We start from the raw sequence: 15,202 nt of genomic DNA, 5'->3' as shown, positions 1-15,202 counted from the left end.
TTCTTTCTATCCAGGCCAAAATCAAATATTAATAATAATTAATAATAAAATTAGGGTTAAGTTCTTCTTATTAATTTACACATTTCAATGACGTTGTAGATACCTTAGAGCGAGAATATACGTTTGGATGAAACGATGTTTGCATTTAACGAATGGCTAACATAGTCTTGTTTGGAAGTAGATGATATTTTTGAGCGTTTGATATTGTAATTTGATAAAGATCGACAGACATTACGCGGAAGAAGAGCGTCAGAATGTCAAGGTAAAATAGGGACTTGGAGCACCTGGTATTAAAAACACGAAAGATAACGAATCCATGTTTGTTCTATCAACTGTAGAGTTCCAAGAGATGACTAATAATCTTTAAAAAACATAGACCCATCGATCGAACGAAGAATCGGCAGACAGACTGATCAACTCTTTTCGATTTTTTAATTTTATCACTCAATTACATGATTACGTTTAATGTTTCAGAGGAATAAATTATTTGCTGTTATATATGTATTTGTTGCAAGAAAATACTATAAAGAATTCTATAAAGATTAAAAAAAAATAATGCTTCTGACATCTCCTTATTTTTCTCTACTTTCCAACTTTCGAAGATAATTTTTTTAGCTGATCAGTTGGTCGTTCGATCTTTTATTTTATATGTCGAACATTTTGTAATTTGATTCGATAAAAGTATCTATCGAACAGTCATTTCAAACTGCTTTTATTCATTCACAGATCATTCAGCGATGTTCGCTCTTTTTTAACGTAAAATAACAATGAACTACGGATTTAACAATTAGACTACATCGATTCTTCTCTGTTGGGCTTTCTACATTCAATATCATCTCAAGATAGGGTCCTATTGTCGTTTAATGAACGAACAAGCACACATTTATTAAGAATTCAAGTTAAGCTACTAACACGGGTTCTCTTAGTCACGAGAAAATGTGACTTCGTAACTTACGCCACCCAGGGTATGCAAATCGATCGTCTGGAGACGAAATAAAAATATGCAACCTGAAATCCATCAACGCGTGCGTTTCACAAGGAGCCATTCATAACCTTGCTAGGAGGAGTTATAAGTTCACGTATGCGAAGTACGTTCTCGGTCGAAAGTCTTGAAAGACCAGATTTAACGAAATAATACTCTCAATGTTAATACTGATTTTTAATAGAATTTTTACATTCCTCGTTCGGTTACGAACGACTAAAATCAAATTAATGAAATTAATTTGAATTAACATCGATTAAAATCAAAAGTTTGAATTGACTTGGGCTGCTTGATTTGCGGCTATTTAACTTTAATTTATATTTCATGTTTTATGTGATAGAAATTAAGTAATTTAAATAATCTCTTCAGGGCTAACTATGCTGTAACATGATTGAGGATTAATATTGGGTTGTCCGAAAAGTTTCTTTTTTTTTATAAGAAAATTACAGACGCACAATGTTTTTTGTTTTGTATCAGTTTATTGAATTAAGCACGAACGTAATAATAGAAATAGAACGAAATGGATCATACCTAAATCAATAAAATAATATAAAACAGAAATTGTTGTTCATCACCTTATGAAACGAAAGAAACTTTTCGGACAACCTAATGCAACTACTAGGTTTTGATAAGACCTATGATTGATATTAAAGGTACAATTAAATGTTATTTAAGTATTGTTAAACACTAAATTTTATTGTAATCGAATATTTAGATGATATCTATGAGAAATCTGAACGTTCAAAGACGCACGCCAAGATATTAAAAAAATCCCACAATATTAAAAAATTCAAACAAATCTCTACGTAGCTTCCATTCTTTTAACCACGTTTCTGACCTTATTAATATTCATCAGCTCTCGAATCTACCGAAATAAAGAACACATCATCAGCTTAACATTTCCTTATCACCGAAAATGCCAGACGAGATAAAATTTCTCCGTATCTCTGCCACCAATTATCAAAATTATTGCAAATTAATTCAAGGAATCATCTCCAGCTTTATAAACAAAGACGCGCATACGTATATGCGTTTAATGCAGATAAAACCGAAGAGACGCTGAAGAAAAGAAAGATCGGTACCATTCTCGTTTGAGACAAGGAAGATGGGGGCGAGAGAGGGACAAAGACAGACGAAAACAGAAAAAAACGCACGAAGAAGCGAGAGTGAGCGAGAGACTGAGAAAGAGAGGGAGAGAGAGAAGGACGTAACGTGGTCGGATAACCGCGGGATCCTATTTTTGCATCCAGATGGGGATCGCGTTACCGTGAGCCATTTTAGGAGCAACTATCTTTGCGCGGCGCCCAGCGCCGCGACGCGTCTCCACCGGCCGGACTACATGCACCTCGACCAATCGCCGTGGACGTTACGCAAAGCCAGTCACTGACCAAAATAAAACAGCTCCAAACGATGTTATCCCGCCCCTTCTAACCCTCCTTGTCCTTATAGTTGAGCATCTTTCTCTCTTTCTTAGCGGTTGGACAGTCTCTCTGTCTTTGAAAATATTTATAAATGTTTATTGCAAACGACAGTGAAACGTGGGTGGAGTGAATTTGCTCGAAGAAAAGACTCCTATGGTTTCGATGAATGTTTAACATGGTGGGATATTCGAGGGTTACTTTTCGTGTTTTTCGTTCATGGTCGATGTAGGTTGATGGTGGTGTCATCATTTTCTGCCTGTTCCTCGGTTGACTGATCGATTGTTGGGTCAGGTTATTGTTTACGACCTCGACTGACAGCCGCTGACGTCTCGATCAGCTGATTTCGAGGGGCGATGCTGTTCTTTTGAATGGTAGGAAGAGCCTCGGTTCTTCGCTTAGCTTCGGTTTGCCGAGGTTTCGCTATTGTTGGGCAAGTGACCATGCGTGTCATTCAGATACGTAGGTGAAGAGAATGATTTTTTTAAGAAACTGATTTGCCGAGGTTTGAACATGGTTAGATCGTTATGCAAATTATTTTATAATATTTTGATGAAGGAAGAGGAATTTTTTACGTTTTATGTATATTTAACGTAAAATTCGTAATTTTGTATGTGGATTTCTATGTGTTTGTATGTGCGTACGTGCTATGTAGGTGATGCTTGATACAAAAAATAGTAAATAGATGAAAGAGAAGGTTTCTTTCTAAAGAATAAACTTTTAAACTGATGTATATAACTATGTACCAAGTTAGTTTCGTCTTTGATTGAAATATATGAAATCTGCGAACGGAAAGGGACTTTTTAAGGGCTGATTCGTTTGATATACATTTAACATGAAGCGAATAATTTTCCTCTGGCAACTTTTGTGCCCTGATTCATATTCACGTTGAAACTTAATTTCGTATTTAATTGAAAATATAATAGAAATAGGCGAAGGGAAAGAGTTCCTTTTTGATTTTAAATTTGACGTTTGATCGAAGTACATACTTCTATGTAAGTACTCGTATGCAGATATCTATACGCTTTACGCTATTAAGTAGTTATTCTTAGGTAGGTGCGATCTCTTTAAGTTAGGTACAGTTAGCAGGAAGTGACGTGGCTGATTAATTGACATCTGGATGGGCGCTTTAACTTCTAGGCTGCTAATTATATAGATGCTTAGTTAAATCAGTAAAATTGGTTTGCACTGTAGAAAAACACTTTGCAAGACATTGTTTATTATTATTTTGATCTTAACGAGCTAGTTAAAAAACCCAAGCACAAAGAGAATATGTATATGAATGTAAATTATACGGTTGTAAAATAAAAATGTAGTTTACTCGAGTAAAGGTGTCAGAATATATTTGAATTCATTTTAAAGTCTGTTAGATTAATCTCTAATTAGCAGTATCAAAATCAAATTTTTCGATAGAAACTAGAGGGAAATCGAACTTAGAGCATCGTGATAAACATCCGATTTAGTTGCTAATTGTAACCTATTAATATATATATATTCATCTTAACATCATCTGTGACCTAATCTAAAACTCGAGCATAAATAAATCCATGAATTTAACATCGTATATATATAACGAATAAATCAGTTCATTCAAGTTGGATATCCTACAACTCGTTGCAACTTTTTCTAGGTTCTACATTACTCCCATTACGGTATAACTACATACAGTATACTAATCGAAATGAATTTATGCAACAATTAATGCAACCAATATGAAAGATCTCGTATATTGACCATCCATCGATTATATAAATTTTGAATTCAATCTAAGTGTGAATTTCATTCCTGTTTTTCGTTTAAATTTTCTCTAGTATCCAAAACGGTATAACTACATACAGTATACTAATCGAAATGAATTTATGCAACAATTAATGCAACCAATATGAAATAACTCGTATACTGACCATCCATCGATTATATAAATTTTGAATTCAATCTAAGTGTGAATTTCATTCCTGTTTCTCGTTTAAATTTTCTCTAGTATCCAAAACGGTATAACTACATACAGTATACTAATCGAAATGAATTTATGCAACAATTAATGCAACCAATATGAAATAACTCGTATACTGACCATCCATCGATTATATAAATTTTGAATTCAATCTAAGTGTGAATTTCATTCCTGTTTCTCGTTTAAATTTTCTTTAGTATCCAAAACGGTATAACTACATACAGTATGCTAATCGAAATGAATTTATGCAACAATTAATGCAACCAATATGAAATAACTCGTATACTGACCATCCATCGATTATATAAATTTTGAATTCAATCTAAGTGTGAATTTCATTCCTGTTTCTCGTTTAAATTTTCTTTAGTATCCAAAACGGTATAACTACATACAGTATGCTAATCGAAATGAATTTATGCAACAATTAATGCAACCAATATGAAATAACTCGTATACTGACCATCCATCGATTATATAAAATTTGAATTTAATCCAAGTGTAAATTTTATTTCTCGTTAAAATGTTCTCTGGTATCCAAAACGAATCACGCAAATGACTTCCTTTTTAGTCGAAAGTAAAGGAAGGTTTAATTAGGCCCGTTCTCCCGTCTTCGTGAACACGATATAAATAAATCTTGCAAAGTGTGTGCAACCAAGCGTTTCGCCATATTTATTAAACAAGCTGCGTCTCATCGACTCGTTAATGGATCGGTAACTGTTCAAAATTAACGATCGGAACGGCTTCATTTGCAACGTTTCGCCGATTGTAACTTGGCGTTACGCGAAGACCTTAGGTGCCGCTTTATTAATAACGATGATTTAGCATCTCGTCATCAACAGCTGACTTTGTCACGGCTTTCATCGATTACGAATTTCTTAGCATCGTCGGCAGCTTTTCGCATGCAATTTCGTGCGTCCCACGCGCGACCTGTATTCTTTTTAAACATGATACCGCCGTTGGCACTCTTCGAATTCGACTATGCGTGATAGACAGAAGTCTGTGTTGGCATACCACGAGTCAATGTCGAGTGCATTGAAGGAACAATAAAGGAAAGATTATCCGTCCGTTGACATTGGTCTGGGACAGAGCAATTTAGCAAATTTTTAGAAGCCACGAACACGCAGTATATCGCGGACATGGCTGTTCCTCGAGGATTATTAATGGTTTCAGCGTTATTGGGGTTAATAATTAAAGGCAATTTTAAATCGTAGTTTTTTAATATCCGACGGTTTTGGAGAATTTTCATCGAGTGTTAAAAAGATCGATTTAAAATTCGTTGCAGGTGATAATTGACGAGAAATTTAGAACGAGTCGAAAAATAAATTTTTATTGCTGAAAACGAATTGAAGATGTTCGCAGGATCTCGAAATGGCTGAGCCAGAATTTGTTACGGATGACGATTAAGGGAAATGAAGTCACGACTGCTCGTGATTCGAAGATCTTGAAAACGTTTCGTTGGGTTACACAATGATTAATGCAAAAATTACAATGCAACATTTTCTTATCATTATGAAACTTTTTATATACAAATACCCATTTTATCTGTATCAAAATATGAAAAAATTATCTCGAATTATCAAAGACTTACTAACAGATACTCCAGTTTATACAACGTACTGATACTAATTCGTAACTAATTTTAGTAAACAAGCAAATCAGTTGAACCCTAGCACGTTCATTAACTATCAAAAACTGCAAATACTCTTCATAATAAATATCTGTTCCTACTCGAATTAAAAAGAGATTCAGAAGGATAACGTCAACAACGTTATCTGTTCAGCAACTGCTCTTTCTTATCGGTAATTTCGAACTGTAAATATTTGAAGTTTTGTTAAGATCGAGACGTAGATAACAGTCTTTTCGATCTGATACTCGTAAGCTCGTCATCCTCAATCATCCAAGAAATCGTATTTTCTACGAAAGAAAGGTCGAAGAATCGTGATGGTAATCATGCGCCGTTTCACGTCAACATGTTTATAAACCCAACTAATTGTCTTCGTGCCCTTGCCAAGCGGTAATTGCATCCGTAAAGCTCTCAAGAATCTCTCTTGTTAAACGCTCGAGCATCGTTACGATCGTGAATCAGCCGCAAAGTTATACACGTCCGATATTTTTGGTTTGGAAGTGGAGTTCGAGCTACTTTTCATCGGCCACGAAAATGAGACAGCTGAAACTTATCGACCTTCTGATAAAATTTAGACGGCGGAAAAATTGCTGGACACCAACGAGCGCGAGACGAGTGAACCAGACTTTCGGCGAAATCTGCCAGGGCAGCTCGCGCTCGTCGAAAACGAGTCGATGCGACGCGTCTCATTTTCTCGTTACGCAACTTTCATATTTGCCTTGTGAATTCCGAACGTTTCGCGTTGTTCGGAAATTATAGTCAGATTTCTTATCGAATCCTCCGCTTAAATTTCGCTACATTCGACGAATTTTTTAATTTAATTCAAATGACTAGAAATACGATTTAGGTGTCAACCCTTTCTCGTATAATATCGAATTGTGACCTAGATATCAGCCCTTTGTGTGATTAGCCCCTTATAATATGGAATTGCATATGCAGCAGGGATCGTAGTTTTGATTCGATAGAGACAAGTTTTGTTACATGCAAATGGAAATTTTATGCTCTTAGCGTCATGGAGAAATATTCTATTTTTTTTATTTTAAATTCAGATATTTTTCTTATATCTGCACGATATATATTACGATATTTTGTGCAATGTTGTTTAATTTAGTTTTTATAAAAGTAACGTATCATTGGGCATTTTGATACAATTTAAAAAATAGTCGTAAAAATAACAGACAAATGCAATGGATGAATTGTGGGCTTAACTTTTCACTTTGCATTTTAACTCAATAGAGATGCAGTATGTGAGAAGTGGTATGAGAGATTTTTCGCTGACATTTTTGGCTTCCTATCAAGACATACGTCATGTACCTAAGTGGACGTAAGAAGTTCGATATTCAAAAAGAACAGCAATTACTCGATCGGATATTTCAATCTTCAGAAATGAAGAACACGTTTCATTCATGAGAATATAAAATTAATAACACGGAATACTCTTCAAACCTAATGTTCACGACAAAATTCATTTCGCATTCAAACGTCACATTTTTCAACTGAGAATCATTAAAAATAAAATACGTATAAATATCTCGATATTATAATTTGGCACTGTGTTACATCAGAAAATAGTTAAAATTAACTTAGGCATTTTCCAAAGAAAATAATAACAGTATAGATTAGTGCTCTATTTATATTCTGAATAATAACGCAAAGAAAATTACCTTCGTTAATATTCCATTATCCAAACGCTATAATTTACCTATTAACAGTTGTACTCGAACAAAACTTTATCAAGGTAATTTCCAATTTCAATTCTTTTCCATATCGTGCGTACATAAATTCATTCGATCAAGTCTATTCAGAAGATTCATTAATGCGAACGTAACCGAATAATAAATGTTCGCCTTTGTATATCGCGGCTTCATGAAGCCATCTCACAGTTAAATAATGCGCGATTAACGCGCTTAACGTTAGTTACGTCCCAAGGAAACCGACGTGTACAAGTCAGCGAATATCGTCGATAGCTATGATTTCTATTAAACGATAAAGGCGCAGTTGGCAAAGGTATTGCGGCGGAACTGTTTCGAACGCCGTAAACCGTACGTATTTAAATTCATAGTCGTGACTATAACCGTGACTCGTGGAAAATTACGTTACTTTCTTTACGGTTGTTCCTGCCGCGTGACCGGCGGAAGAAATGCGCAGCCACTTGAAAATTCTTACATCAAACGCGCGCACGCTCGTTCTCCATCTTCCCCTCTACGCGAGACGTTTCTCACAATCGCATTCGCGAAAAAGGTACGTAGGAGTGTTGCATGAAATATCGTCCAATTTCGAGATAAAATTTCATGAATGTATAGGATTATGCATGTAGCTTAGTTTAAAATATACGTCAGCTGAAATGATGTTCGCTTCGTATATTACGCGAAGTTCGACGTGCAATGTCTGTCTTGATTTTTGTATTAGAAATTATGTTGTATACGTATATTTATATGTGTGCATGTTTATTATTTCTCGTTTCATAGGCAAGTTCGTTATTTCTGGAATGAAATTACGTATCTGTTTTAATAAAATGTGTAACAGGAAACGTTTAATAAAACGATAGAGCTTGGTAAAATGGAATGCAAAGAGATTAAGATTTTTCCCGAGTATACATAATTCATTTGGATAAATAATCTACAAATTGGAATTTAGAGGAAAAGTGGAATAAATTTTATGGCTTTAGCACGTATTTAATATGAACGAATTTCAAGTAGCACTTATTTTGAAGCACTTTGTATACGTAAATCCACGATGGAATAAATTCCTGTCATTTCTTATTAGTCCAAATTTATTATCATCTTCTAAATTATTACTTTTCATTTTTATATGCTTTATGACCTTCGTTATAAATTCCTGATATGCAGAAAATATTTCACGGTATATATGCTACGATGCAATATCTACACTAGTATATAATTCATAAGTCGTTGGCCACTTATCGTTAGTGTACTTAGACTAGAAATAAACGAATGACGTAGTTATATAACAACGTTGACACTCGTCGACTGTCTTAAAAGAACAATTAAATTATATCGCGTTTTCGATCTATTTTAAATCAACAGATTTCGTTCTTCCGATCGAATCTTTCAACCCATTAACCGAACTATTCTCTAACAAGAAATCTTTACGATCATAAAAACAGCAACGAATAGATCGATTTTAATCCTTGAAGATGCATATAATTCATGTTCATCGAAGTGGAACAGCAAGCGAAAGAAATAGGAGACTCGCGAATAAAGAAATCCTATTCGAAAAATAAAAAAAGACTCTTAACCAACATCGTTAATAACTTGACCTACATCCAAAAAAAAAAACAACTATTTCTTCTAACTAACGAGAAAATATACAAAATCTGCTAGCAAAAAAGAAAATCACACGAACGATATTAAAAGCTTTCCCCAACCCGAGGCATCGATCGCATCGAAACACGATTCTTCAATCTAGAAAGCGACAGTAGCCACGAATCTATTGTTCGAGCGGTACATGCAAAAGCAAGGTCGAGGATCGTGGGCGTATTCGAAAGAAGTGGGCATTAATGCTTCTATTGCGGTGATTAAACCGACGAAAATATTCCGAGTGCCAGGCGACCAGGCCTTATTTCGGCCAAGTGATTCATGGGGAACGACAAACACGTTCTAAAACCCTTCCATCGCTTTATTCTTTTGTCCCTCGATGCAAAACAGACCTTAATTCCTCCTTCTTTTCCTTTTTCCCCTCGTGTATCTGGCAACTTCTCGATTTTCGCATGGAATCGCGCAATAAACACGAACGTAACAGCAACGCAACGGTATTTTCATCCCCCATATTGGAACGCCTCCAACCTTGTGTACCTTGGAACTCGCGTAAATTGCCATTTCACCGAGACGCGTTCCATCAATTATCCGTTGCTTAGAATAACGATCCTCCTTCGAGACTCTTAGGCTGCGTGTAATTTAGGTTCGAGAATGTTTCGAAAGAGTTGGAAACGCGAAGGGCAAGTTTCGTACGGTTTCGTATCCTTTGAGGGAAGTTTCGTTGACGTTTTGTTGCCGGCCTGTCAACTCGTTTCCAACAACGTGCGTCAGCGCTCGTATTTGCAGTTCGAGGGTTCAAAGCGAGACTGCTGCACCGTGTTAGGGTTGTTGGAATAATGCGAGCAATATTTTCGTCTTGACAGGAAGTGTACACTACTCGGCAAAAGTTCCGAATCGCTGCGTATTTCGTAGAAACGCGAGTTCCAAGAATTTACGGGAACCAGCGTACAGTTGTATTGCCGTGGAAAATCTTTTTGGCAAAAGTTTGTCGAAACGAAGGACATTGCTGTCGATATTCGAGTTAGCAACATAGTTAGCGCGAGATTTATTATTGACACGGATAGCATCAAAATTTTGGTATTTTAATGGAAATCTGACGATACTGTGTCGTAACAAGTAAAGTAAATGAAATGGATGTAAAATACGTAACTTCGTTTCTTTCGTGGAAGATTGTTATATGTTAGAAAATTATATCTCTGTGAATTTATAAAATGATTCTTACTGAAATTAAGAGGGAATGTTTTGTGTTGTTGTTTATTAATTGTCGTCTTGCAATGTCTCTGCGTCGATGAATGCTCAATGGTCATTAGTTTCAAGGTAACGGTTAGCCTTGAAACCTCTGTTATTTGTTTTTTTAACATTCTATTGAACTCAGTTCAAGTAAATATTTCAATATGTTGATCTAGACTGTTATAATCATCTATAATCCAAGAAAATCGCTCGAATGTTAAATATGCAAAATTGATTACGTAACAGTCGACACATTTGTCCACGATCGATAAACAATTACCACGCTCATCGAAAGATACGTATTCATTTGAGAGGATAGTCATTTACAGTATTATCGTTGTTGGACCGAGTATGTTGATGCAATCTCATCTCTTTGTGAATATAATAGAAATTTCTTCCACCTACTAAATATTATAATAAATACCTTATTTTGGATATTTTTCAGGTACATTTTTATATATCTGGATTTCGTGTCAACAGATCTGTAGTCTACTAACGATACTCCATTATATATATGTGTGTGTGTGTTTAGAGATAATTCATTCATACTATTACGTTATGATTGAATAATAAGTTCGTTCATCTTTTCTACTATAGATTCTGAAAAATGTAATAAAAATTATTTGAAAAATATAAAGATACAGCTGTGCAAATATTTCTCAATATGCTGTTCGGAATTTTGAGTTCGAATTTTTGAGTGAGTTTGTTTCGAGTGGCGGGCAAGACCATTCCCTTCTTTAAGAAATTCCGAATCGCGTGTCCTCCCCGAGCTGTAAACCTAATGACTCCGAGGTCAGGTAAAAAACCCCGGGGAAAGATCAGCTGGAAGGGCACGATGGACAGACGAAACCCAACGGCTGGTAGAGAGAATCAGCAACGTAGGAGGACAGTTCATCATTAGGCATCGTACCGTGCGGTTGAAATACTTTACTCTCAACGAGATCTTACCACCGCTGTGTTCATAACATTAAACGTTACTTCATACAACAAGTGCAAATACAGTGCTAGATTAATCTAACACTCGATCTATTAAAACTCTTCCACCTTGATCGTTAAGTCATTCGAGGTACGCGATATCGACCGATCGGTTTGACCTGACCGGTTGCCCTTTAGTCGAGAATTCGCAACATATGCGTTTATGAAATTAGTTACTAAATATTTATTTAACAAAATATGAACTTGTGTGACTCCATTTAATATATAACATACATAATGGAATAATATAAACAACAAATTATAATTATGAATATTATCAATAGATTCCAATTTATATTAATATTCTATCGTTAATTATATCCATACTTCAATCACAACCACTACTCTAAAAAGCAACAATCTCTTATAAAAAATCTCTCAAATGAACACACATCTATCTTAAATACCAAATGGTGGACTTTTAAAGTTCTCAAAGAAATTCCTAAAGAAGGTAAAAATTCTCCCTTTCAGCAATTCGATTTTCCCCCAATGTTCTAGCTACTCTCAATTAGTTAAAGATTATCGAAGAGCACGAATCTCGAGGTAACGAGCGCTAGTGAGATGGGTTCCCCGTGGAAAGTGTGTCTGGCCGAATTTAGAAGCCGCATTTTTTCCCTCTGTTCGTCTCTGTTCCTCCGAGGAAGGAAGGAGAGCACAGACGGCACGCAATCCACGGGCCAATGACAGATATGCCAGTGACGAACGAGCCAGAGGGTCAGACTGGCTGCGATTTTGACAGCTGCCGCGGCAGCGTCTTTGGTTTTTACGCGATCCATGGCCACCCTCTTCGAGGAGGGCGACCCTTAACGAGAGGGACGAAACGTTTATGCGGCGCGCGTGCAGGAATTTTCGAAACGTTGGCGTCGAACAACGTGGAAAACTTCTATCTTTAGAGCTCGCGCAGGGGCGGTGCTGTCGCTCGAAAATAGAATATTCGTCGAGGGGATATAGCCTCTGCTAAGAAATCCGACGGTTCCTCCGATTTATTTTCCTACTTCCTTTTTGTTTGTTTCGTTCGCACTGGCCGAATAATTCAAAAGTTATCGGAATCTGTCTCCTGCTTTTCAATTCGTCGAGGAAGAGAAAATGCGAAGGAGAATAGGAAAGGTTAAAAAATGGTGGAGGAACTTTCTTTGTTTCGTTCGTCTGCCAAATGAATAGAAAAGAAGCTTAAAATACGTAATTAAAAAAAAAAAGAAATTGAAAGCAGGGAACTTTTGCAATATTCAAAATTCGAATACAGAACTTTGGATTTAAGTTTCTCTTATCTATCGATGAAAGTAGAATTCTTTTGTTTTTAGAAAATAGAATGCTATTGAAGAGGGTATGGCCTAAATTCGACAAACTATCTGTCAATACGCGACCATACGTATGCAAACTAGATTCCTGCGAAGCTATAACTTCGTTAAACGAATCGCGAAATTAAAAAATTGTTAACTGTTTAATTTTTGTAATAACGGTATGAACCTGTTCGAATGATTCTAATGGCTGATTCCACTCTATTTCAAAAGTCTCAAATTCTTTCCACTTCGAGGACGAGCTAAGGAATGAATTCTTTCGACAGGTTTCGAAAGTGGAGCAGATTTCGTGATAATCGTGATCGATAAATCATCACCGAACTGACCTCTCTGCTGACTGGTGATCTGCTGCCGAGTGACCTGTCGTTCGGTCCTCTGTTGCATGTATTGGTGTTGTTGCTGTTGTTGGGTAACAGTTTGCTGCTGCTGCTGCTGATGCATCATCGTTTGCTGTTGCTGCTGCTGTTGCGGCTGCTGTTGTGACGGTTGTCGCTTCATCTTGGATCAATCGAATTAATCCAAGTCGTTAAGGATCGATTATTTCGGTCGATTCTTCGTGGATCGGTCACAAAAATTTTACGCGAAAGGGCTCGAATAATCTCGCCCCACGCTCTTCTTTCTTCTTTCTTTTTACTCCCGTCAACCGAGTTTAAAATACGAAGAACGTCGTATAAAAATTCCCTCACTGGCCACTCAACAACAACAAAAAAATAAAAATCAGAGAAAACAGGTGAAAATTGAAAACCGAGAAAAAACAGATCCAAGGATTATTATCCTTGTTATCCTCGTGTCACTCGCGATTACTCGATTCGAAATAATCCTCTTCTATAACGTGTCTCTCTGGTTCGCCGCTAACTAGAAATCGTTTTCTTCTTCTTCTTCTTCTTTAATCTCTTCTTTTTCTCCTTTAATTATTTAATCCTCGTATTTTCGCTAATGCTTCTAGCTTGCTTCGTATTATACTTCTTCGTATGTGCTGCCTGAGGCCGCGGCTCACTCCAGTCGGCAGAAGTCAAGTCATCATCAAAAAGTCTTGTCCCCGAGACTCTTTAAACCAAGACGTCGGTCGAATGCGAATTGCCGGCTGATGCCGCTGCGGAAAACGAACACGGCCTACCACGAGGACGTGGGGCGAATTGGTGGGAGGGGGGAGTTTTAGATCTGTTTAGGGAAAGGGGTGGGGACGTGGAGCGTCTCGACGCAGGCGACGATGCGCGAGAAGAACGAGGACGGAGCGATTGAAATTTTTCACACCCTCGTCACACCGAGAGATTAATCGTACCCTGTAGGAACAGACCCTCCCTTTTCACTTTGCTTTCCTAATTCTTCTTCCTCTTTCTCCCCTTTTTTTTTATATCTTCTCCCTCTTCTTTCCTTTCTTTGAATGGAAATCATCACCAAAAATAACAGTTATTTTTAAAGTTTTCAAGTCAAATGTCATCGAGACAAAGATAACTTTCGTTTAGATGAAAGACGATGATTAGTAAATCTTAGAGATTTTTCGAAAAGTGGAATGATCGAAATATATTAATTTTTAAGTAACTAAAAAAAATTGTTCCCCATTGATAATAGTTAACCGAGAGAAGAACATATTTTCATCTTTATTTTTCATATTTAAAGATGATCGTTGGTAAAATCAATTAAACTAAAATATCGATTCTTTAACAATGACTTATTTTCATTTGCGTTATTCTTTCATTGTGCGGGATGTTTGTTAAAGATTGCGTGTATTAAGAAATTTGAATATTTATGTTCTACATGTCAATAAACGAATAAAAAGTCACATACTGTGGCCATGAAGGCACTGGTACGTTATTGTATTCATCATAGTTTATTTATATACTGATCAATTAGGTCCAGGATATATGAAATTTCTATTTTCTATGGAAATAAACTGTAGAATCTGCATTATTGAAAGGTAAGAGCATGTGCCAATATTTTTACCAGTGTTTGCTGCAACAATTGAAAAGCTCGGAGGAATGGCAACGAAATTTTCAACTCGAAGAAATCGAACAATCTCTCTCCCTGTCGCTTTATTTTTTTCCTTTCTATTTCTAATAGAGAAGACAAGGGACAGAGAAGTCGAAGAAAGAAAAGAGTGGCGTTGGTGACGAAAATAAAAGAATGTTCAAGACTTCCCTACAGCCACGAAAAAGGGAAGAGACACGTCACGGACGAGTGAATGTTACTCATATCGTTAAGATTACATTTCTCGGATTTTGCCTGACTTTCTGGATTTATTTTTGGGAAACCAACACTTTTGCCTATCATACGTAGTATACATTTTTCTTTTTTTGGCATGCCCGCTAACATTTTCGTATTAAGCGTGGTATTCGCTATTTGTAGCGAATGGATCTCGATATTCAGATAATTTACGATAACATGATAAAGGATATATGCGAATGTTGTAAAGCTTTCCGGGAAATCTTGGTATCGAAGAAAG

General features: G+C 36.3%; 1 protein-coding gene across 14 annotated transcripts in view; it reads right to left on the bottom strand.

Moving 5' to 3' along the window:
* The window catches only part of LOC100643650 (titin), a 230,450-nt gene that overhangs the window by 116,985 nt on the left and 98,263 nt on the right, over positions 1–15,202 (bottom strand). Inside the window, exon 1 of one of the 14 annotated variants that reach the window (XM_048407021.1) lies at positions 13,086–13,867. The exons of the other annotated variants lie outside the window; for them this stretch is intronic. Within the exon in view, the coding sequence (XP_048262978.1) occupies positions 13,086–13,257 (172 nt within the window). The 5' untranslated portion in view covers positions 13,258–13,867. Of the gene's footprint in view, positions 1–13,085; positions 13,868–15,202 lie in introns of those variants that run through there. 14 annotated transcript variants of the gene reach the window in all.

The sequence above is a fragment of the Bombus terrestris genome, chromosome 7 (assembly GCF_910591885.1).
Source record: "Bombus terrestris chromosome 7, iyBomTerr1.2, whole genome shotgun sequence".
In the NCBI taxonomy this organism is placed as follows: Eukaryota; Metazoa; Arthropoda; class Insecta; order Hymenoptera; family Apidae; genus Bombus; species Bombus terrestris.
The sequence above is the reverse complement of the archived record's forward strand: the minus strand, read 5'-3'. Positions and strand labels throughout refer to the sequence as shown.